General features: G+C 41.5%; 1 protein-coding gene across 1 annotated transcript in view; it reads right to left on the minus strand.

Moving 5' to 3' along the window:
- The window catches only part of LOC136880906 (glycine receptor subunit alpha-3), a 733,896-nt gene extending 714,626 nt beyond the window's left edge, over positions 1 to 19,270 (minus strand). The window contains exon 1 of the mRNA XM_068229231.1: positions 19,176 to 19,270. Within this exon, the coding sequence (XP_068085332.1) occupies positions 19,176 to 19,231 (56 nt within the window). The 5' untranslated portion in view covers positions 19,232 to 19,270. The remainder of the gene's footprint in view (positions 1 to 19,175) is intronic.
- Between the last annotated feature and the right edge of the window lie 7,049 nt (positions 19,271 to 26,319).

Raw genomic sequence — 26,319 nt, forward strand, 5'->3', positions numbered from 1 at the left:
TCGGCGGATACAGAAAGGGTCTCGGCCCACACAATACACGTGACCACGGTTCTACCGTAACTCTACGCTTCTGCGCTCGTGAGACGGAGAGGAGCTGGCCCGCACCGTCGGATGCCCTGAGAATGTTTTTCCATTCTTCTCCAGTAAGGTGAATGCCGGAACAGTTCCTAGCACAGTATAGGCCACGGCCGCCAACCCCGTCACCTTATCCGAACATCTCCCTGGCTTGAGAGACGGCGTTACCGTCTAGGAAGCCCGCCGTCCCCTTCAGGGACAGAATGAAAACTTATTTGTAGTAGTAGTAGTAGTAGTAGTAGTAACCTTATTTGACCTAGAAATGATCACTTTCACTCTCCTTCTACGATTACCACATTCTAGTTGGGTCACGGTTTGCGAAATGAATTTGCCCCTGTTTTCCGGATGGATCCCTTCCTGACGCCAGCCCTAAGTTGAAGAAAGTATTCTCTGTTGTATGTTTCTGTGGTAGTTGGTACTGAATAGAATAGAATACGCCCAGCAATCATTTATTATAATCCAAAGTGTGTTTTGATACAGGCATTCTTTTCCTTATTACTATCTATCTATTACTACAAGACCGTGCCCAGGGGATGAGGTTAGGGGGGTTCAAACCTCCTCCGAAACATAAGTGAACTTGAAAAATTTAGCCTACAATAAATTAGAAATATTATAAAAACAAGCATTTGAAAAATAAACAAGTGAATTTAACCTTTAAAATTTGTGTCCTCTGTAAATGTTTCCCTATGAATATAGTGAATAAATTTACTGAAAACATAAAAGGAAGGATTAATTTCGGTGAGATATACGGATTGTTTGTTTTATGTTCTTAATGTAATTTTCACAATAACAATCGATTTTAATAATCATATAGAAATAAATCCATGTTATTGAGCCGCAAGAAGAGTGTTTAAAAATGAATCAAACCTCTAAATATTTCTAATACTTTCAGTGAAACATATTACCTCGACTTTTAAACAAATCTTTGTGTTGTACTGCACGCACGTGTTAAAGCGCGTTCTGCCTACCAGACCGTTATGAATTTACCTTTCTACTTCACCCGCTGATTCGTAAAAGGTACTGCTCTAAAACTCAAACTGTTATTTCTGTAAAATCTATTTAAAAATGAAAAATATGTGTTACTATAGTTTCTTTTGGATCACCGCCCCTCCCTCCAAAAAATCCTAACCCCTTCCGAAAAAATTCCTGAGTACGGCCTTGTATTACTAAATTAAATATCACAATTAAACTTATTAATTGTTTCAGTCCAGTTTCTTTAAAATGTGTTTATTATGTCCTAGGCGTTAACAGAGTTATACAGGGTGTACCAAAACTCGACGGCAAGAATTTTGGAATCGATTCCTCACATACAGAGAAGAAAAATGTTTATGACTACATGGGTCTGGAAACGTATACTTACAGATTTATTCAAACGTTTGTACATTTACACAGTGCATCTGTAACGGCAGCTGAAACACTTTGAGCGTGTATCAGAGGAAATTTTCAAAGTGACGACCTACAGCTTGAATACAAGCCTCCACTCGTCGTTGCATAGAGTTACGCACTTGATCAAAAATGCCTGGTGTAGTGCGTACTGCCTAACAGGTTGTAACAGTGCGCTGACGTGAAGTGGCTTAATCAGGAACAGGAGTCACTTACACGAGAGACTTAACGTGTCCTCACAGGTAAAAGTCCAGGGGGTTCAAGTCAGGAGAGCATGCTGGCCAAGCAATCGGTCCTCTACCTAACCAACTCTAAGAAAAATGGGTATTCAGGTACCTGGGGGCAGGTAGACTGAGATGTGCTGGAGCGCCATCATGCATGAAAAACATTTGTCGTTGGGATGCAAGTGGCATGTCTTCCAAGTAATCAGGCAATGCAGTACGCAAGAAATTCGTGTAGTTCTGTCGAATAAGCCTATTCGGAAGAACGTATGGTCCCAACAAGGTATCACCAACAATGCCTGCCCAGATTTTAATGGCGAACCTCTGTTGATGAGAAGATTGGATGATTGCATGAGGATTTGTATCACTCCATACGTGTTGATTATGGAAATTCTGTATTCCGTCTCTTGAGAATGTCGCTTCATCTGTGAACAACACGGAAGCTGCGAAGTTAGGTGTCATATCGCATTATTGTAGGAACCACCGACAGAACGTTACACTTGCAGGATAATCCGCAGGAGACAAGGCTTGTACACGCTGCAGATGATACGGATACAACAGGTTTTCTTGTACCAGTCTCCAGATGTGTGAGCTATGGTATTTTGAGACTCACACCAGATTCATTCACAACATGATTACTTATGTAACAATTGTAACCGGTGTCTCGAATTTTTTGCAGCATACAGGTCATGTACATGATTACTAACATTAATTTGTGTCACAAAGCTTGAATAAATCTGTAAGTATACGTCTCCGGACCCATGCTGACATAACATTTTTTCCTTCTCTCTATATGAGGAATCCATTCCTAAATTTTTGCCGTCGTGTTTTGGTACACCCTGTATAGTCTAGGACAAACTTGTATCTTACCCTTCCTATGTTGTATTAGTGCTTACTTTTGTGTCATCAGTCTTTATAGAGTTACTCTAAAATTACAACATATATTATGAATGAATGGAATGAATGACAATATGAATGGGTAAGTTAATGATTTCATGAATGAATGAATGAATGAATGAATGAATGAACACTCTTCTCACGCAGTCACGGATAGCCACCAACTCTGGAGAGAGAGCATTCATGATTGAGTGGTGGAATGAAAGAACTGTACTTAAAATGTCCACTCTCCCAGTCACGAATAACCGCCAACTGGGGAGAGAGTTTTATGGAATGAATTGAATTGAATTGAATTGAATTGAATTGAATTGAATTGAATTGAATTGAATTGAATTGAATTATGTCATCATTGGATCGTGTTCGTGCATGAATGAATTAACACTCTTCTCACCCAGTCACGAATAGCCACCAGCTGGGGAGAGAATTTCATGAATGATTTGATTTGATTTGATTTGATTTGATTTGATTTGATTTGATTTGATTTGATTTGATTTGATTTGATTTGATTTGATTTGATTTGATTTGATTTGATTTGATTTGATTTGATTTGATTTGATTTGATTTGATTTGATTTGATTTGATTTGATTTGATTTGATTTGATTTGATTTGATTTGATTTGATTTGATTTGATTTGATTTGATTTGATTTGATTTGATTTGATTTGATTTGATTTGATTTGATTTGATTTGATTTGATTTGATTTGATTTGATTTGATTTGATTTGATTTGATTTGATTTGATTTGATTTGATTTGATTTGATTTGATTTGATTTGATTTGATTTGATTTGATTTGATTTGATTTGATTTGATTTGATTTGATTTGATTTGATTTGATTTGATTTGATTTGATTTGATTTGATTTGATTTGAAATGAACGATTTCATTATTGAATCGTGTTCGTGCATGAATGAATGAATGAATCAATCAATCAATCAATCAATCAATCCTCTTCTCACCCAGTCATGGATAGCCACCGACTGGGGACAGAGCATTCATGCTTTGAGTGGATGAATGAAAGAACTGTATTTAGAAACGTCCTCTCTCCCAGTTACGGAGAGAGTTTTTCGTCAATTGAATTGAATTGGAGCTGAACGGAATTGTACTGGAGCTGAAATGAAATGAAATGAAATGAAATGAATGATTTCATCACTGAATCGCGTTCGTGCAGGAATGGATGAATGAATGAATGAATGAATGAACACTCTTCTCACCCAGTCACGAACAGCCACCAACTGGGGAGAGAGCATTCGTAATTGAGTGGATGAATGAATGAACTTTTAGTGAGGTACGCGAACAGCCTTCAGTGGGAGAAAACTTAACTTAATTTAAGAAACTTCAAATATGGAAATAAATAAGAAGAAAGTTAAATATGTATATATGGAGCCACGTTTAATTTCAAAGTTTCACCTGGACTACGATACATCAGAAACTGTGTAACGCCATGAAGGCAGACACATCCCATTGAAATATTGATGGTTCGTAATGTCTGAATTCCAGAATTACAATTGAAAATTCTTCATCCTTATTTATTAATTTGATACTGAGGCTACAATCTAGCGTTTTCTGAAACTTTCATACAAACAGGGTACCCTGTGTTACTTTAGTATCATTGTATTATAGGCTACATGATCCAGGCACAAACTCATAAATTTATTGTGATGTGTTATAAAATGTATTTCATTTCACAGCCTCGTCTTATTTACAATGCATATTTGAAATAATGGTTTATAATCAATAATTAGTCAGGTACTCATATTTTAAAAATTATCATTTAGGTATTTTTCATGGGGTACATTGAACTTACAGCCAGTGGCGAAGCGTGAACTAAGTAAGGGGGTAGACAAAGATTTCTTTTATTTAAACTGTTTAAGTCATATTATTATATGGAATTTTGTTTTCGACGCATACATCTGTATTCAGTATTATATTAATGACTCTGAAAATAAGACAAACCCTAAAACAACCTATAAGTTAATCTTACGTGCACTTGCTTCATTTTTAAATATAGACGAAATAGGCCGCAGGAGTTGTCTAATAACAACACACTTTCAGAATAAAAATAGCAATATATTTCATTGTTACCGGTATATAGATTTAATAAGAGAAATAAGAAATAAATAGTTCGTACAAGTCACCTTAAACAATGTTCTTGTAAATCCGCCTGTCCTTCATTCCCGCAAATATATCTATTACTCTCGTCTTGGAGTCAGGCGTCTTGCTAAGATTCCACAGAAATTTCTTCTCTATAGCTTGAGTTCCCAACTTAGACAGTCTCTGGTTGGTCATCCAATTCCTTAAATAGGAACGTTTTAATTCGTTTGAATGCACTCATGGCGCGTTCACTAGAAACTGACTTTAACGGAATATACAGCATCAAGTTAAGCAATTTTTTCCGTATGCGTACTCTGGAGTACCTTATTAAGACTGGAAGCCAATAGTTGTTGGGGTTATAATACCGCAACTAATATTGGCGGGCAAGAAAATGCACGTACTTGAAGGGTTTTGATGCTGTCATTCATTTATTAGGTGTAAGTTTACTATACTTCGTATTTAAATATTATTCATTTCTTTTTAGACGTGTCTTATAATAAAGTAAATTAATAACATTAAAAGCATGTCTAAGATGGTAGCCAATAAGAGCACCTTTATAAGAGAGATCCAAATACTAGCCAATGAGAGCAAGAAGAGACGCTGGTAAGTCTGTCTACTGGGCGGAGACATCTCGCTATAGGAAAGTCATAGTTCCACAGTCAGCACCTACAGATAGCGTTAGTGTTGCTCTATCTGAAAGCTTTGAAAATCAGAGGGAAAATACACAGAATGGACAGCGTCTACTTTCGCCTACGTGCTTCGTGTAACTAACGCGAGCCTTAGCATTGCCGAAGTGAGACGAAAATAAGTAAAGCGGCGAATACAATAATGTCACGAATTTGGAAATAATTTAATGTTCTAAAAAATAATTGAATTAACTAGACAATATTTCTTTCACAAAATGTTAAGGGTACACGCTGTCTACCCTGTCTCCCCTGACGCTTCGCCCCTGCTTACAGCCATGAGTGAGGTCCGCAATAGGCGATGTATTCTTGTTATACGAAAAAGCTTGAGAAGAGTAATCAAAGACATGAAAGAATAAAATATGAATATCAAATGATATTAAAGGGGGGCAAAAAGGAAAAATGTTAGTTTTCGCCGTTCACTTTAGCTGTATCCAAAAGCTACAAGGGTTGGGCATAAGTCATGGCAACTAATTTTTTTCTTACGAATGCGGGATCTATCAGACAAATGGAAATATACAGATGGGAGTGGCGAGCATAAATTGCAGTGGAATGTATGAATAAAGTCGAGCGGATTTAGCGGGTGTAGGATATAAAGTGAGGAAACTGATAGCTATGAAATCCTTGTGCTACGTAGTATTTATTCTCGGAGAGTACAGAAACCGTCAAACAGTAAATCTTCAAAGTAGTCCCCTAGAATGAACACGTGCTGTTGACAGTGATATGCAGACGTCGGATACCAGTCACCTCACATTTGTGAATTTTGCAATTTCATGTTTGATTGATTGATGTTTGTTGTTAAAGGGGCCTAACATCGAGGTCATCGGCCCCTAATGGTATGGAATGAGACGAAATGAAAAGACAACTTAAAATACCAAAATCCTCCACTGACCAGAATTCAAAGCATGAGGACGAAGAATGAATGGATGGACGGATATGAATTTAAAACGATCAGTGGATCCGACCCACAGTGCCTTACATGCACAGAAGCTGGCACAAAACAATCCTATTACCGACCAAGGGATGCTGAATCGATTATGCCTATAGTCGAAACGGGTCCAAAATCCAGGTCGTCAGCCCCTCATAATGGTACTTATCGCTAGGAATCCAGGTCGTCAGCCCCTCATAATGGTACTTATCGCTAGGAAAGTAGAACCATGCTATGTGTAATCTTGCGGTACTAATCAAAAGTAGCGGCGACTCGCGGTATTCTACACATTATGGTACTATTCACAGGTAGTCTAATGCGCATTTGTAACACAGACCTATGGTGTTTCGTACTTTGCGGCGCTGTTTGCAGGCAACGCAAACCCATGGCGTTCCTCACATAATGGACTAACCACAGGGACCCGTACTATCCCGTGGAATTCCTCACATCGTGGGAACGGAGCATAGGTAAGGCAGAACCATGGTGTCGCTCATATAGGCGTACGAATCACAGGTACTGTAGGACCCCCATCCTGATTCACAAACTGTCGCTACTAATCACAAACCTATTGCGTACCTAACAGAGTGGTTCTTTTTTTTTTTTTTTTTTTTTTTTTTTTTGCTTTACGTCGCACCGACATAGATATGTCTTATGGCGACGATGGGGTAGGGAAGGCCTAGGAATTGGAAGGAAGCGGCCGTGGCCTTAATTAAGGTACAGCCCCGGCATTTGCCTGGTGTGAAAATGGGAAACCACAGAGTGGTACTACGCGCAAGTAAATGCAACCCATGGTGTTCCCTGCGTGATGGTACTAATTACAAGTAGTTTCATTTTCTAATTGGATCATCCCTTGGTCACCCCTTTTAGTCGCCTCTTACGACAGGTAGGGGATACCATGGGTGAATTCTTCGTCTGCCTCCCTCACCCACAGGGGGTAATTTTATGTTTTGCAGCGTTGACAATGTCCTCTCGTGTCCCACACCACATTCCATGCAATAGTTCTTTGTCTTTGGGGATGAAGTCAAAATCGCTCGGAGACAGGTCCGGCGAGTATGGCGGGTGTTCCAGTATTCCCATCCCCCATCGCTGAAGTTGTCCATTCTGCACGGAACCTGACTCACTACTACAGTCTCATCGCCCTGTGCGTGATACCTGTCGAATACATCGCTATCTCGTGCTGTGTCCAGGCACTCTGTGTGTCGTACTTTCCAAGATATATGGCCATTGTATTGTAGCACCGTGCACATGTGAGGAAAAAATAGTTGCAATGACTTATGCCCAAGCCCTCGTATATACAGGATGTATCAGAACTATACCGAATAGAGAATCAGGGATGCTCTTCATGTTATGTTAAGAACGATGGTGCAATCGGATTGGCGGAGAAAATTGCTCATTTCGAGAAAATCAGGTTCCTTTTTTACTTCCGGGCAGACAATTCAAACTGACGAACTCGCCGTATTTGCTATGTCAGAGCACAAGCCGCTGCCGTGCTTCAGGGAAGAGAAGGGAGGAAGGGGAAGTGGGGTGTATGATGGGGACAGAGATAATGCTCCGTGGGGATGCACAAGTTTCCTCGTTCAACTCGCACAGGATTATTGTGGTCTCTTACATTCAATATCCACAGTTCGTTTATTAAGCAGCCGTAGCTGCACACACAGTACAAGAACACACTGCAATTAAGACTCGCTTATCAGTCAAAGAATGCAGCAGATCGTTTCCTCTCTCGTCTGTTGGTCGCAGTAACGTTCTTTATTATTTATAACATGCCCGAAGATACAACGCTACCGCCCCAGGATTGTGTATTCCTTCAATCACAACTTTGTTTTTGTTTCTTTTTTTGTTTTTTGCTAGTGGCTTCACGTCTCCCCAACACAGATAGGTCTTATGGCGACGGTGGGATAGGATAGTGGTGGTAGTGGTGGTAGTGGTGGTGGTGGTGATGGTGGTGGTGGTGGTGGTGGTGGTGATTATTGTTTTAAGAGGAACTACAACTAGGCAACCATCCTCTATACAACATTAATCAGAGGGAAAAATGGAAGGGATCCGACACTTCGAAAAATGAAGACATCGGCCAAAGGAAAACAAGGGCCACGAAGGGCGTGAAAATGAAGGACTCCCTATCCCTCGCAAACCTAATAGCGTCGGGGTCGGAAAAGAACAAGAGTTGACCAAGAGAGGTCGGATAGGATAGATGAAAGTGAGGAGCCTGGCACAAGTAAGTGTAAGCAATGCCAGCACTCAGCTAAGGGACCCGTGGTCGCCAACCCACGCTCCAAAGTTCAGAGCCCCTGAGGTCCCTTTTAGTCGCCTCTTACGACAGGCAGGGGATACCGTTAGTGTTATTCTACCGCCCCCACCCACAGGGGGGTGAGATGGGAAAGGCTAATGTGTTGGAAGGATGTGGCCGTGGCCTTAAGGTACATCCCAAGCATTTGCCTGGTGTGAAGATGAGAAACCATGAAAAAACATCTTCACCCGGTAGACACACACAACTTTGTAAATGGAATGAAATACTCAACGAAAGAATCAATATGCCCAATGGTTTGATTACAGCGGATGTTCAATATGCCCTGTTTCTACTTCGATGTACAGTTCACAACGGTGTAGTAGTGACCTTTGGACTCTATTCAGGATATGTGGTGTGTCGCGAACGACCTGGAAATATGCCCGTATTCTTGGTACAAATTCATCTTCTCTTTCCACGGAGTTCGCATAGTGGTCGATTTGTGCAGAACAAACTGCATACTGCCTACTGGGGCTAGGATGCGACTATGCGAAACGAACGAGAAACTTTCCATTCTCTCTCTGTCTCCCGCTTCCCCTCCCTTCCCTTCTATCCTCTGACGCACAGCAATAGGCAGTGACTCTCTGGCATAGCAAATACGGCAAGTTCGTCAATTTGAATCGCGAGTTCGGAAATAACAAAGTAACTTCATTTCCTCGGAAAGAAAAATTTTCTCCGTTAACCCGATTGCACCATCTTTCTTAACATAACACGAAGAGCAACCCTGATATTTTTTTTTTTTTTTTTTTTTTTACAGTTCTCATACACTCTGTGTAATAAAACTTGTGCAAAATGTATTTCTTGATCTTCTCTATTCCATGTATTTTTACTGTCCAGGGAATATGGAACTCAAGAGGACAATTTGGGGTAAATATTCATTTACAGGAAGAGGAATTAGAGACAGGAATATTACCACTAGTAAAATGTTCGATGAATTTCCAATTTCCTTGGAATCATTTAAGACTGCGTAAACAATTAATAGGGAATCCGACATCTGGGCGACAGCTCTAAATGCAGATCAATGACGATTGCGTACACTAAAAAAAAAAAAAAAAAAAAAAGAAGCAAGAGAGAAATCTCGTAGTGCTAGTGATTGGTGTTTTAAGGGGACCACAATGTGAAAATGCTAGCCCAATGGTAATTTAACAACTTCGTGTAGCTCTTGCTAACTTTGTGAAGCCCTCGTAAGGTAGGCCCTCTGATTATCTGTGCCATACGAGACATACTTCACATGGATATATACTGGTAACTCTCATCAGAACTTCCCTGCGAACATTCTTGGTCAGACAGCTTTTGTAATGGCTTGCGAAACATCACGATGTGTTGTTTTACGAGTTGCAGTCGCCCAGTCAAGAGAATTTATCATTTAAAACTAAAATCCCGCCACCCGGCAGGGAATCGAACTCGGAACCCCGAAACCGAACGCCAACGCTGATCACTCAGCTATGGATGCGGACGAAGTAAACTACAATGGAGTATAATTGTCTTTGTGCATTTTTTCACCAACGTAGGGAGGTCAGGGAAAACTGTTTGAATAGAATGAATGCGTAGCCCGCTTCAAAGGCAACATTGGAAAAACATGGCCTAATGTTTTTATTATTCAGAATATACTGTATATCATTCGCCCCTAGTGACAATCGCTCCCAGATTAAAATGTGTGACAATCGCCCCCAGTCCATTAGCTGTTTACAACTGAGCGTGACTCACTCCGGCTCCCTCCCGGGAAATTCCACAGGACTATCCCTTTCACTCTAAAAATTGCACTTGCCTGATATACTGAGAGTCAACTCAAGACCTTAGTGGTTCCTTTGATGTTAGTCAGTGCCAAATACAGTAGTTCTCTAGGTTTGTTACTTGTTCCTGAAGTCAGGAGCTTTCTTCAGTTTGGTTAGATATTCTGGTGAACTGACTTGACGAATGAAAATTTTTTGCCCTGTATAAATATGGAAAATATATCACAGGTTGTATGTTATTCGATTCGTTACCAACTCTTATATTTCGTACATAGATGGCTATGAATAATTATTGTTCTCAGTGGTGTATGTAGCAAAATAATAATTATTTAATATGATATTGATATCTTATTGCACTGTGTACTTAGTAAGCTTTGTTCGAGTTCATTCCATTGCAACCCTGGGCCCTCAGCCCAAGAACCCCCCCCCCCCCCCACCTCCGTCCAAAGTAAGACCTCCAGGAACTACTCAAAGAAAAAGGCCCTACCCCCAATAACTACAAGGTTAAGCCCACGCACGCTGCCCCCGAGCTGCCCCAGCCCCCCCACCCCCGGGCCAGCTCCAACCCCCCCCCCCGCAGACAACCTGCCGACAAAAAACTAGCATCCGAGGCACCGCCCCCAACACCACAACAAACAGACCCATCTCACCACATACACACAAATCTCCAAGCCAGGTACAACAGCCCGAGGGGGACACGGCAGGGAGAACATTCAAGGAAAGGAAAGAGGTAAACCTGAAAACCATCTTCCCGAACTTGAACCTCACTGCAATCATAACCTCTGCAGTTATGATAGCCAACTTGCTGCCCTTCCCCTGTCTGAGGGACCTGGCGAATGCAATATACGAACTCCTAACCCAAGATGGCTGAACAACTCAACGAGAATAATAATAATAATAATAATAATAATAATAATAATAATAATAATAATAATAATAATAACGATAACAATAACACGCAAGGGCTTCGAGTACTAATATGGAACTGCCAGGGCGTTAGGTCCAGGAAATACGAACTCGAACCCTTCCTAGTCGCGAACACTATTCACGTAGCACTCTTAACAGAAACGTTCCTCCCACCGGGGAAGAAGTTCAACATAAGAGGCTACAAAATACACAGAAGCGATAAGGCCAACGGAGTTGGAGGGGTGGCAATTCTGATAAGAAAGGACATCAAACATATGGAGGTAGACATACCAGAGCTGGTCGAACTGGAGGCATGTGGAATTGCCATGCCAGTCCGAGGAACACTCATAAATGTCATAGCGGCATACTCCAGACCGGAAAGCCTGAACACACAAGACATAGACGCAGTACTAAGGCTAAATCGAAACACGATCCTAGGTGGAGACCTAAATTCGAAACACGCCAGCTGGGGCTGCCTGAAACCTAACTCAGAAGGCACAAAGCTGTACAACCACATCCTATCCCAGGACTATGTGGTAACAGCCCCCAGCGAACCCACGTTCCTAGCGCCAAACGATCAGGTCGACGATATACTAGACATAGCCCTACTGCGACATATTCCTCAAAGGCATAGCATAACGGTAGTGAACGACCTTGGGTCGAGGCACCAACCAGTGATATTTACACTAGATGCGAACCCAGAGGAATATGAAAACAACCCCAAGCGTAGGCTCAACTATAAAGCAACCAAGTGGGGAAAATTCGAACACAAACTAGACACACTCCTACAGGGAAGTGAGGGTATGCTATTAGACAGCACAGCCCAAATTGACGAAGCAGTCAAAACCCTAGTAGAAGCAATCCAGGCAGCCGCAGCAACGAGCATACCAGAAAGCAAACACAAAGAATACCCACAATTCGAAATTCCAGCCCACATTAAGGAATTAATACGCAAGCGCAACAGCCACAGACGCAACTGGGCACGACACCATAGAGGCTACGACAGAATTATGAAAAATGAACTCAATACCGAAATACAAACCAAACTACAGGAATGTAGGTCGCGAGAATGGAACAATAAACTCCGTCTATTCGACACAAACACCAGGCCTGTGTGGAACCTAGCGAGACACTTCACTCGTGAAACACACAGCATCCCTACTATTAAGGGACCAAACGGCCCGGTATATGAGAACCGTGATAAAGCAGAAGTCATAGCGGACTCGATCGAAGCGGCATTCACTCCGAACGAAATACCATCTGACCCTGCCTTCACCAGGCAAACCGAGGCAAAGGTAGCTGAGTTCCTCGAAAACGCACCTAAGCCAGAGCTTAAGAGGACAAATATGCACGAAATTAAATGGATTATAAGTCATCTTAACCCCCAAGAAGGCGCCTAGCCCAGACGAGATACAGAATATTATAATTAAGAAATTAACACACAAAGCCCTAACACTACTTACCAGCATCTTCAATGCAATGTTCAGACTCCAATACTACCCTGAACAATGGAAAAGAGCTAGAATACTCGTATTTGGAAAACCAGGCAAAGACAAGTCAGACCCAAATAATTATAGGCCTATCAGCCTCCTAGACGCCCTCAGTAAAGTATTTGAGAAAATACTACTAAAAAGGTTAATAGGGCACATCAAGGAAAGAGGAATAATTCGCAACGAGCAATTTGGCTTCAGGAACGGGCATTCAGCCCCACAACTGCTCACGCGATTCATAGAAAAAGCGACCATAGGTTTCAATAAACGAGGGGACACTGGTTCGGTTTTCCTTGATATCCAGAAAGCATTTGACAAAGTCTGGCACGAAGGCCTACTAGCAAAGCTAATTGACCTCGAATTCCACCCAGGCTATATAAGGCTAATCAAATCCTATCTGGAGGGCCGAGAGTTCCAAGTAGACGCACACAACACGCTGTCAAGCACGCGAAGGATTAGAGCGGGCGTAGCCCAAGGGTCACTTATTGGCCCAATCCTCTTCGTCCTATATACAAATGACATGCCCACTACGGAACTCACTACCACATACCTCTACGCTAATGACACTGCTATCACAGTCCAACACCCACAACTAGCGTGCGCTCGGAAGAGGCTCCAAGTAGCGCTAAGAACTCTCGAGCCATGGCTAAGTGGTTTTCCGTGGTTTCCCACTTCTTCTCCAGGCAAATGCCGGAATGGTACTTAACGCCACGGCCGCTTCCTTCTCAATTCCTTGCATATCCCTTCCAATCCTTCCATCCCTGCAGCCTAGCAGGTGAGGTCGCCTGGGCGAGGTACTAATCCTCCTCCCCAGCTGTATCTCCCCGACGAAATGTCTCACATTCAGGGACACTGCCCTTGATGCGGTAGAACTGGGTTCCCTCGCTGAATCCAAGGGAAAAACAGCCCTGGATGGTAAACAGATATAATCATCATCATCATCATCATCATCATCATCATAATTGTACCGGGAGGTACTCCACAACGCCGCGCATTTAAATCTAGCGCCTAAATGAACTCCTCTATTGATGAAACCAACGAGCTAGAATATTCTAGCTCGTTGGGTGAAACAGTGAAATTGATATTTATGACCAACTTAGAAATTTACTCAGAATATGTCACCACTAAAATATGATGTAATTTTGTTATTGTGAAGTTTCCTGAACTGACTGTATTTCTACTAGTTTTGTTTGCTATCCATCAAGAAGTTTGGGCATTCTTCCACAGATGTCACTACTAAAAACTATGATCATGCGCCCTGGTGCGAAGTGAAAGAACTTTTGATTTAAAGAAGTTTTGTATTCATAAGTTTCTTTTTTCTGATTGATGTTCATTTATTCTTGGGTTGGCAATATTTCCTTTTTATTTCCGCCAGTTTTGAATCTAGCCAATCCCTTAAAATAAATGGAATGAATTTAGATATGCACTGGTTAGAGACACGAAATAAATACATGAGTGACGTGAATGAGTCTCCGGTTGCTAGCAATCTAAGAGTTATAGTTTGTTTTCTGGAGGTATTACGTCACGAGAAACGTGTATCGGCCTTGGTACTCGTAATTTTGGATCCAGTTAGTCTCAATAATGTATCAAAGTTTACTTTAGACATTCTTGTGAAGTTTTCGAAAGCCTTCGTCTAAACGTATTACTTTATACGGTTAATAGTCTCAGCTGCGCTGATAGTAACGATCAAACACACGCCAATCCGATCCATTGCGCTTGAGACAAGGAACTAACGATTGAATGTGGACACGAAATGGCTTTCCTTTAAGGCGTGCGTTGAGGCATGCAATTGAATTTAAAGTTGAAACGAAAGAGAAACGCAAGTTGAAAAGAAAGCTTGAAGTGAAAGTGCACAAGTGTATACATTTCTTGAGAACACTGAGGAGAGGTTTGAAGTTGAATCCTGGCTGTTGGCACGCAATCTGCCAACATTCTGATGGTGAATTATTTTTGCAACAACGGGGCTCAAACCAGATAACCACAGTGTCAGACCATGTAGACTTGACGCCTTAACGATAACGACCACCAGGTGGGCTATGGGAATGAGAAATATTCCAATAAAAATTCCTGGTCTTCATTCAGTAATAATTCAAATTCGTCTTTTGAAAAGTTCTATGCTTGGTTTTGCACACTGTTCTAGTGTATTGTGACGTTCCCTATAGATTGAGTTTCTGAAAATAATATTTAAAACTTACCTTCAACCAGTTTGATCAGTCATCCCCTACAATAATCTAACGCCAATGAGCATGTTTCGTTTAGTAGTGGTGGTGGTGATTACTGATTTTATTTTAACAATAAACATGTCTTGTGACTGGGGGTCATCTGAAAATTTGCGTTACGGAAGTTAGCGTCACAATGTGTGATGGAAGTTTAACTCAAGCAACCGTGCAGGCTGTGATGTACAGTAGGCATGAATGGCCAATGTTGCCTAGCAACCGTGCAGGCTATGGCTGGCAGTCATCTGAAATTAGCAGCCGTTGACGGATGACCATGACCGCGAAACATATTATTATGATCAATTTATTTTTGCAAAGGAAAAAGTGGTTTCTTTTTAAAATTTCATGTGTTTTGTAGTGACTTTCTACATTATACCTTGTCCATATAACAGACTGCCCACACAGAAGGCATTTTCCACGATCTCCTGCTTGCCAAAAATATACCGTTCTTCCCACTGATTCTTTCCAACTAGATTTGGTGAAGCCTTTTTCTTTCTTTATTTTTTTTCTTCGAACTCGGGTATTGTCGCAATGATCAAGCTTGAACATCACGGTCTGTGACGTAACCAAAACATCACTGTGGCTGAACCGTATGCATTGGTTACCCGCCCAGAGAAAGAGAGAGAGAGAGAGAGAGAGAGAGAGAGAGAGAGATAAAACTGATAAGATTCCGCTTCTTAATTTAAGTACTTTATATCTTGTACCAGAGCCTCCGTGGCTCTAGCGGCTGCGCGCCGGCCTTTCACCGCTGGGTTTCGTGGCTCAGATCCCGGTCACTCCGTGTGAGATTTGTGCTGGACAATGCGGAGGCGGTTTTTCTCTGGGTACTTCGGATTTTCCCTGTCATCATTCATTCCAGCAACACTCTACATAATGATTTTATTTCATCTGTCAGTCATTAATCATCGCCCCAGAGGAGTGTGACAGGCTTCGGCAGCCGGCACGACACCTATCCTTGCCGCTAGATGGAGGTTTCATTCATTCCATCCCTGGCCCGGTTGAATGACTGGAAACAGGCTGTGGATTTTCAAATCTTGTACCATTAATGGAAGAGGGGCCGTGATTATCTCAGTGGCATAGTTGCTTGCTACCCAGCCGGAAGGCAGAGTTTCGAATCCCATTCGATCCTGGGTTGAGACTACTATCTCAAAAATCACATGGCGTTAAGAAAGGCAACCAGCCATATCCAAAATAAGCCTGAATGATTCCAGCGACCCCTAGAAGTGCCTGGGATGAGCTGAAGAAAATATTTTTACTCTCCTGTCCCGTTACTGAAGTTATACCTGTACAAAAATCCGTTATCGAGTTCACAAAAGCTAGAAAGGTTTGCAAAAAAAAAATAGAGAGACCGGGATAAAAATGTACCATGTCATGGAACTTCGTACCCGAAGGATCACGATGTCAAGAGAAACGTAAAAGTACACGCTACTTTTCTTAGGATTAAATTTACCAATTAGAAAATTAACTGTGATTTACGTAACTTATATGATTGTTCTTATTCTTTCTCTAGGACATCAAACCACGGAAGATTCAAAAGATGGTGCTCAAAATATCTCCATGAGATAAGATCGTAATACGACAGTCTTTTATCATTATTATTATTATTATTATTATTATTATTATTATTATTATTATTATTATTATTATTATTATTATTTCCGATTCGTTGGCTGAACGGTCAGCGTACTGGCCTTCGGTTCAGAGGGTCCCGGGTTCGATTCCAGGCCGGGACGGGGATTTTAACCTTAATTGGTTACTTCCAATGGCACGTGGGTTGGGTGTATGTGTTGTCTTCATCATCATTTCATCCTCATCACGACGCGCAGGTCGTCTACGGGAGTCAAATAGAAAGCCCTGCACCTGGCGAGCCGAACTCGTCCTGGGATATCCCGGCACTAAAAGCCATGCGACATTTCATTATTATTATTATTATTATTATTATTATTATTATTATTATTATTATTATTATTATTATTATTATTATTGTAATTCATTGTAAGTTAATTTCTTCGTAGGTATTATATTATTGTACTTAGGAAGCAACATGTTCATTCATTTTATATCATGTAGTAGAATAGATATTTTATGTACAGTAAGATAGCACAGTAATTCATTTCAGTCTAGCTGGGCTGAGTGTCTCAGATGGTTGAGACGCTGGCCTTCTGACCCCTACTTGGCAGGTTCGATCCTGGCTCAATCTGGTGGTATTTGAAGGTGCTCAAAGAAGTCAATTTCGGTAAATTTAGTAGCTCGTAAAAGAACTCCTACGGGACTAAATTCCGGCACCTCTGCGTCTCCAAAAACCTTCAAGAGTATTTTTTTCTTTTGCTTTACATCGCACCGACATAGGTAAGTCTCATGGCAACGATGGAATAGGAAAGGCTTAGGAATGCGAAGGAAGCAGCCGTGGCCTCAATTAAGGTACAGCTCCAGCATCTGCCTGGTGTGAAAGTGGGAAACCACGGAAAACCATCTTCAGGGCTGCCGACAGTGGGGTTCGAACCCACTGTCTCCCGGATGCATGCTCATAACTGCGCGCTCCTAACCGCACGTTCAATCAAGAGAAGTTAGCGGGGCGTAAAAGCAATAACGTTATTATTATTATTATTATTATTATAGTCTATATTTTAATATCTTACTGTTTATTTTATGTTATTTATGCATTCACTGATTAAGTGTAACACAGGGAGACATATCCCTAACTTTGCCAGTTAAAATTATCTATCTATCCAACCGAGCTCGATAGCTGCAGTCGCTTAAGTGCGGTCAGTATCCAGTAATCGGGAGATAGTGGGTTCGAACCCCACTGTCGGGAGCCCTGAAGATCGTTTTCCGTGGTTTCCCATTTTCACACCAGGCAAATGCTGGGGCTGTACATTAATTAAGGCCACGGCCGCTTCCTTCCCATTCCTAGGCCTATCCCATCGTCGCCATAAGACCTATCTGTGTCGGTGCGACGTAAAACAAATAGCTGATCCATCTATCTATCTATCTATCTATCTATCTATTAAATAGGCGGTTCGGGTAAATGGAGAAAAATAATTATTAACCAAGTTAAATGTTTCAGAAAATAGCAATGCATTCAAATGAAATGCTCGATCAAAAGAAAATTGGCATAGATTCCCGAACAGAACTACTGTACGCTTGCGATCTATCAATGCCAAATTCCAGTGCTGGAATGACCTGACCACAGACAGCGGGGAACTGTTGTGTCAACTCACAACGTCTGAATAGCATGAATAATAGCTCGAATAATATGCATCAGAGTGGTCAGTACCAGTATAATAGTTACGTGAACATGTATGACTCAGAGAAGATATAAGTTGTTCCACCCGGAGAGGTAGATCGCGTGTCATTCAAAGACGAGACTATCAACCTTTCTAATGTGATAAAAGTATGAGACAAGGAAGATAAAAATCTACAATATCTCCTCTCTTTGTAACAAAGGATTCTTCGGTAACATTAACAACGGAAAGACAACGAAAATAAAAAGTATACAAAATCTTAAATATTTTTGTTGTCATTCGTTTGACATCAGTAGACGAGTAAGTGTTTTTTAAAAGCAGGAAAGATCACAATGTGAATCAAGGTTGGAATTCAAGAGGAGAAATTGGGGCAAATATTAATTTATAGAAGAAGAGTTTGGGAATGGAACAATTTACCAAGGGAGATGTTCAATAAATTTCCAATTATTTCCAATTCTTTAAGAAAAGACTAGGTAAACAACAGATCAGTGGTGATTAATTGACTGAAATTTGTACAGCGTGTAAGGTCGCAACTTTTACAGTCTACAGCTTTGTTATAACTTACATCATTTGTCGATAGAACAGGTATTGACGGAGATATTTGAGTATTTACTTTTAGACATTCTCCTGAACTATATTTCACCCAACGTGAATAAAATTGCTTATAGCCTAGTCTGTAGAGCATTCTCTCCTGATCATAAATACATTCATTACATTAATTTCTGTTTAGCAGTTTTTCGGATGCGTGTGCGTACGTACACACAGAGAGATAGACAGAAAGACATGGCGGAAATTTGAAAACTGAATTTCTTTCTTATTCTGAACATGAACGGCACACAACTATCAATTTCTAAGAAGCCGATCAAAATGCAGACAAAAATATTAGTTCATTTATAGTACATTGATGTTATGTTCCATTTTGTAAGTGGATTTATGTTGCAACGTGTTGAAAGAATGGTTGACTGAAAACCCTGTACAAATAAACATTACATATTTTTTAATGTAAAATAACGTAACTCACGTGATTGCGGCTACTAAAAGGAAGCCCACAAGGACTTGAAGAGAACGACCGATCATTTTGGACAGCACTCTCGCACCACAATTTTCATAATTGATTGATAACTGAAAAATCGACGTCCGAGACACGCACTTAATAACACGTCGTTACCTAAATCACAGACCGCACTTCAGTCGAATGCAACACGTAAGGGATGTACGGACCACGTGTTTCCAGGAGACTGGCTCAGGCAGCGCCTGTCACCCCCAACGAACCCTGTGCATCTGTGCTCGCCTGACCAGCCTGAAGAGCGCGCGAAATACAGCTGCGCATGTCTGTTACAAGGGGGGAAGCAAAATACGTCTTCAACCACGATCACGGCTCCGTATCACTTTTTTTTCCTTTTTTTGCCGAAGGTGAGGAAGTAGTCCGCCTCTGAGGTGTAGTGGTTAGTGTGATTAGCTGCCACCCCCGGAGGCTCGGTTTCGATTCCCGGTTCTGCCACGAAATTTGAAAAGTGGTTTGAGGGCTGGAACGGCGTCCACTCAGCCTCGGGAGGTCAACTGAGTAGAGATGGGTTCGATTCCCACATCAGCCATCCTGGAAGTGGTTTTCCGTGGTTTCCCACTTATCCTCCAGGCAAATGCCGGGATGGTACCTAACTTAAGGCCATGGCCGCTTCCTTCCCGCTTCCTTGTCTCTCCTTCCAATCTTCCCATCCCCCTCCCCAAGGCCTCTGTTCCGTATAGCAGGTGAGGCCGCCTGGGCGAGGTACTGGTCCTCCTCTTCAGTTGTATCCCCGACCAAGTGTCTCACGCTCAAAGACGCTGCCCTTGAGGCGGTAGAGGTGGGATCCCCTCGCTGAGTCCGAGGGAAAAAGCCACCCTGGAGGGTAAACAGATAAAGAAGAGGAAGTAAACGTACCTTGAGACAGAATGCATAAAATACTATCTTAACCTATTTAGATTAAACTGCCCTTTTTACTTTAAAAACATACCGGGCGAGTTGGCCGTGCGATTAGGAGCGCGCAGCTGTGAGCTTGCATCCAGGAGATAGTGGGTTCGAGGCCCACTGTCGGCAGCCTTGAAAGCCATAAGACATATCTGTGTTGGTGCGACGTAAGGCAAGTTGTGAAAAAAATACGCTTTTTATCTGAAATTTGGTTCTCGATTGTTCTGTTTTTCTTCCAAGTAGAATACGACAGTGAAGCGGTTAGTCACTGCCGTTGTACCTCTGAAGCCCGATTTCAATTCCTGATCGGTTCATAAGAAGTTTTGCTGGCCAAAGCGGAAGCTTTATAGTATAGTGACCAGAAAACTGGTCTTGAAATCGATTTCCGAAAGATCATAGTCGCGAATGGCAAATTCCTCTTGCTCGGGGAATTGATGTCAGTAGGCTATCTGGCGTACTTTATCCCTCTTCATCTGTATACATAACAATATATACATATCATAGCACAATAAGCCGAAACGTTCCAGCGCTATATCAACATTTTTTAAAGCGTAAGCGATGCATGTTTTCAAGTTTCATTCTGATCATGCACTCCACTACTAGCTAGTTTCACCCATTTTACCACTGCTCTCTACGGAAACCTGTAGCCTGCTATGTGAATCTCATCTCAACACTGTATACCCGAGTTCATATCCGAAACCGGAGTAAGTAGTAAAAAGAACATTATTAGCTTCAACCTACTTACGTCAGAGCGTTCGTGTGCTCTCTGGATCCATCAGTGCACTTGAGAGACAGCGGGTTCAAATCCCACGTTGGCTGTCCTGGAAAAGCCTTTCTCATGTTATTACCGGGAACGGTACTCTTACGAGAGCCACATACAGTAAGTTTTCTTTCCGAAGTCTTAACAAAATCTGAGCTAAAAGAAAAACTATGAATAAGAGAATCAATGCCTTAAAAAGCGTCATACAAAATTATTATTTATTTTTATTTATTATCGTTCCGGCCATCTATGGACCACATTTTACAGTCTTTACGTTATTTTTCACCAGTCCTGACTTCACATTCTGCCAGTACTTCTTCATCCTTGCACTGACTCCTTTCTTCTGTTCTTCTGTGTAGGTTCTCTTCTTCTTCTTCTTCACAAGTTCTTCCCCAGTCTCCTGGAAACCCTTGAACTCCTTCACTTTTTGTCTAAATTTGTTTCTGTCCAGTATGTCCTCTTTTTCTACTCCTATCCTGGCCAGGTCGGTCCTTACTTCCCGAAACCATTTTGGTTCCGTCTTCCTTAGGCTGAAGAAGCTGAAAATCCTTTTTGTCAGTCGGTTGGTGTCCATTCTCTGTAGATGTCCATAAAATTGAAGCCTTCGCTTTTTCATCAATACGACGACTTCCTCTGTCTTCTGGTATAGTTCTTTGTTGGGTCGAAGTCTCCTCTCCCCACCTTTCATTTTCGGGCCCAAGATCTTCCGGAGCATTTTCCTCTCTTTCTTTCTGATGTTCTCTACATCTCCCTTTCCAATCATGTCCAATGTTTCTGCTGCGTATAAGCATTCAGGTCTGATGACTGTGTCCAGATGTCTTAATTTGGCTCCATATGACAAAGCTTTCTTGTTGTAGGTGTCTCTAGTGAGCTGATACGCTGTTTCCATTTTTCTCGCTCGTTCTATCAGAGCTAGCTTCTCTGATCCATTCTCTTGAACTATTTCTCCAAGATACTTGAAGCTCTTTACTCTTTTTACTTTCCCCTCTTTCAACTTTAACATTTGGGGAGCCTCTTTATTGTTGGTCATAAATTCAGTCTTACTGTATGATATTTGCAGTCCAGTCATTTCTGTTATGCTATGGAGTTGTTCCACTCTTTTCTTTGCTATTTCTATGTCACTGGCAAAGACTGCGATATCATCAGCATATGCCAGGCAGTCTATCCGTATAGCACCTGCCCCTCTTCCAATACGGGATGCTTCTTTGTCTGGGATTCCTTCTTTCCACTTCCTTATCACCTTTTCCAAGACACAGTTAAAGAGAATTGGTGAGAGTCCATGCCCTTGTCTCACACCAGTCTTGACTTCAAAGGACTCCGATATTTCAGCCATGAACTTGACCTTTGACTTGGTGTTGGTAAGTGTCTGTTTGATGATATTCCTTGTTTTACTGTCCACACCAAATTCTTCCAGTATTCCGAATAACGTCTCTCTATCTACCGAATCGTAGGCCTTCTTAAAATCCACGAAGACTACAACATATTTGCTTCGTCCCAGCATCTTGTACTTTATGATGTTCTTGAGATTAAAAATCTGCTCAGCGCATGATATGCCTTTCCGGAATCCAGCTTGGTACTCGCCCAGTTCTTCACCGAGTCTTTCTTCAACCCTGGTTCGAAGGGCTTTAGACAGCATTTCATATGGGACCGAAAGCAGCGAAATTCCTCTATAATTATTGACATCCTTCTTGTTCCCTTTTTTGTGTAATGGATGTATTAAAGCAGTTGGCCAGTCTTCTGGAATTCTTTCCGTTTCCCAAATAATTTTAAATAAATGGGTCAATGATGAGATTAATTCTGCATTTCCCATTTTGAGTTGTTCTGCCACAATACAGTCTTCACCTGCTGCCTTGTTATTTTTTAGCTCCTGGATGATTTTGGATACCTCACGTTCGTCAGGTGGCTTTGAATCTGGCATTGTTACCTGCGGTCGTTTAATTGCCAGTCTTTCTTGTGGACCGTCGCAATTCAGTAATCTTTTGAAATATCTGGCGAGAATTTCACAGTTTTCCTTATTGTTCATTCCTAGTTTACCCTCTTTATCTTCAAAACATAGACCAGGTGATTGATATCCTTTTAACCGTGACTTAAAGGTCTGATAGAAATTCCTGGTGTTATTTTTCTGGAAATCTTCTGAGGTCTTCTTCAGCTGATCTGTTTCATATTGTCTTTTTGCTTGCCTGAAAGTTTGTGCTGTCATCTTTCTTTGATCTCTGAAGGCAATCAAGTCACAGTTCCTTCTGGTGAAACTCCATTTCTTCCATGCCTCCATTCTGCGCAAGAGTGCATCTTCACATGTTTCATTCCACCATTTACGTTTCTTTCGTTTCGCCAAGGGAATGGTTTTACTTGCAGCATGTTTAACATTGTCTCGAATGTCATCCCAGTTTACTGAATTAATGTTTTCCAGCTCTTTTTGGTATTGATGCTTTATTTCCTCACTAAGTTTTAATCTTCCCACATCGTATCTTGGTACTCTTTTCCCCTTTCGTCTTTTCCTGACTGGGAGAAGTCCCATCTTTATTTTGGTTAAGTAATGATCAGAATCAACTTGGGCACCTCGTAATACTTTCACGTTCATGATTTCTTTTTGCGCTTGTTTAGAGATCGCCACATGGTCAATTTGGAATTCACCCAGAATCGGATTGGGAGATCTCCACGTTTTTTGTTTTCTTGGCAAGTCTCTGAATTTAGTTGACATGAGTTGTAGATTAAAGGCTCGGCACAACTCAATAAGCCTCTCTCCATTCCTCTTTGTCCGCCTGTGTGCCGGATATTCCCCTACTATTTTTCTGAACTTTTTCTCTCTTCCTATCTGAGCATTGAAGTCCCCCATTAATACCTTCACATTTCTTTCGGGAATCCGGGAGATCTGATCTTCCAATTCCTCCCAAAAACTATCAACTTTGTCTGCTTTTTTGCGGTTGTCTTCATTGGTCGGGGCGTGGGCATTGATTAATGTGTACGTTTTGTTTCCACATCCTAAATGCAGAAATGATAGGCGTTCAGAGAAACTCTTGAAACCTACAACGGAGTCTATTAAACACTATTGTCTACAATGAATGCTGTTCCGAATAGTGGGAGAGATTTAGTGTGGTCCACTATGATGGCTGGTTTTCCAACTTTCCAGTATCGAGTAAGTCCTCGTCTCTGTATCTTGTTTCTTGAACAGCCAAAACTCTTATTTCCCTTTATTCCATTGTCTTTGTTAGTTCTTTCAATTTTCCGACCTTAAGTAGTGAGTTTACATTCAGAGTTCCTAGCCAGAACTTGCGTTTCATCTTGAGTCTGTGGTTCCCAGGGGACTCCGACTTCCCCTCGCGTTGTGGTGCAGGCTCTCCAGAACCCTTTGGCCTGCTTGCGCCACTTATCGTGGCGGTGGATTTACCTTTTGGGCTGCCACCTGGAGTAGTTTCATTAATGCACTGGTAGTTCATAACGCGTTAACTGTCTAATCATTAGACGTGGCGAAGCAAGAATTGCTTCGCAGATATAGAACTGAGATTGTAAGTCCCAGAGCTTCCATTAACTGCCGCCCCTAACATGGGATAACAGACGCTGACCAGCAAGCCGCCCGATGCGGGAACAGACACCATAGCTGGATTTGTGGTTCATTGCCCCTTCCGCCTCACTTGCCATACCGAAGAACTTCTTCTCTGTCAAGTCAACCGTTGAGGTCTTCGCCATAACCCCGGCAAGGGCCCTCCATACTTATTACCCCTGGAGAGAGGGTGTCCCAGTATTATAAAGCCCCCAGGAACTGGGCTGCCTGTTGGTCTGAGGGTTCCTTTCCGTGGTTTTAGAACCAGCCCACATTTCTGTGAGCCCCTTATCCGCCACCTTGTTGATGTTAGCTGGTGGGCGTGAGCCCGGGACAGATGAATCATTCATTTTGATTCACCCTCACCGTAAGGGTTGTTAGTCCAAACGGGTAGCTGATGTTCTGCTATGATGTTTATTATTATATTATCACAGACCACCAAGATGGCTCCCAGCAGTAGGCTAAGATCTGTTGCCTTAGAGACGCCTCAATGGAAGAGTGGAATGATATATCTAGTTGGTAGTATCTATGGAGACCAAGAAAATTTAGCGAGTGGGTGGTTGTTAGGGCAAGGTTAGCAGCCAATATACACTCTTGGTAATGGCAATAAAATGAAATAAAATTATGCCCTCAAATCAATTAAAGATCATAATAATAATAATAATAATAATAATGTTATTTTTACGTCCCACTAACTACTTTTCACGGTTTTCGGGGACGGTGTCTCGACATTAGTCGTTTGTTGTAGCAGTAGTATCATGCCCTTTAAACCGAAGAGCATTACGGCGACTATTCAGCGAAGGAGCCGGACGAAAGAGGTAATGAAGCTGCAACACAATACATGTTGTATAAAAATAGATAAAAGTATCTTATCACACACATCCAGAGCTTCCGAAAGTGTTCATCGCATCTAATCCGTGATTACGCTCACTTGTAGACTTAAATCGCTTCGGAATGAATTAAACGCTTATTATCATGCTATTGTATCGATACAGATTTTATAGGAATGAAATATGTCGAAATAATGTGCTGCGCATGATACTACTGCTACAACAAACGACTAATGTCGAGACAGCGTCCCCGAAAACCGTGAAAAGTAGTTAGTGGGACGTAAAAATAACTTTATTATTATTATTATTATTATTATTATTATTATTATTATTATTATTATTATTATTATTATTATTATTATTATTATTATTAAGGAGGTTTTCCACACTTTCTACAACCTGTAGGCTAGTTAGGACTTAATCGACTATTTCCCTTCTTTAAATTATTTATTTTTGGAGATGTCACGGAGGGCGATAACTCTAAATCCCCCTCCCCGGTTTCTGTCCAATAAGTAGGAAAATGGTACTGTGAATCAGTAGAAGGTCGTACTATTGTGAAACACTGGTAATGCTAATTGAGGCGTTCACGGCCGTAATCAAATTCTTGATAATGGAGAATGTTGTGCCCTGTATCTTTATTCGCTAACTCGGCGAAATGTTAGACCGCCCACTGCCAAGTAGCGACTTGGAAAGGTGTATCAGCCCAACAGACGAGCTCAAATCGTACGCCCTGGGTGAATCGATAATCACACACGGCCTAATAACGCATTCTATTTTTTTTATTTTTTTTATTGGTGATGCTGTTGATGAAATGCTTTCTGTCGTTAGGGAATGCATTTTAACAAAGGTTCGGATAACTTTTTGTCATTATTTAGTTCTTCTTCCGAGTTGAAACGTGTTGTTGTTTTTTGTACATTTCGTACAGTTTGCCGACGTTTTGAATACCATGCAGTATTCTTTGTCAAGTCGATTGAATACCCCTACTCGAATGGGAGACTGATTACCCCGGATCGAATAGGGGTATTTTAGTCCCCTTGACAAAGAATACTGCATGATATACGAAATGTCGGCCAACTGTACGAAATG

Source organism: Anabrus simplex, chromosome 9, assembly GCF_040414725.1.
Source record: "Anabrus simplex isolate iqAnaSimp1 chromosome 9, ASM4041472v1, whole genome shotgun sequence".
NCBI lineage: Eukaryota > Metazoa > Arthropoda > Insecta > Orthoptera > Tettigoniidae > Anabrus > Anabrus simplex.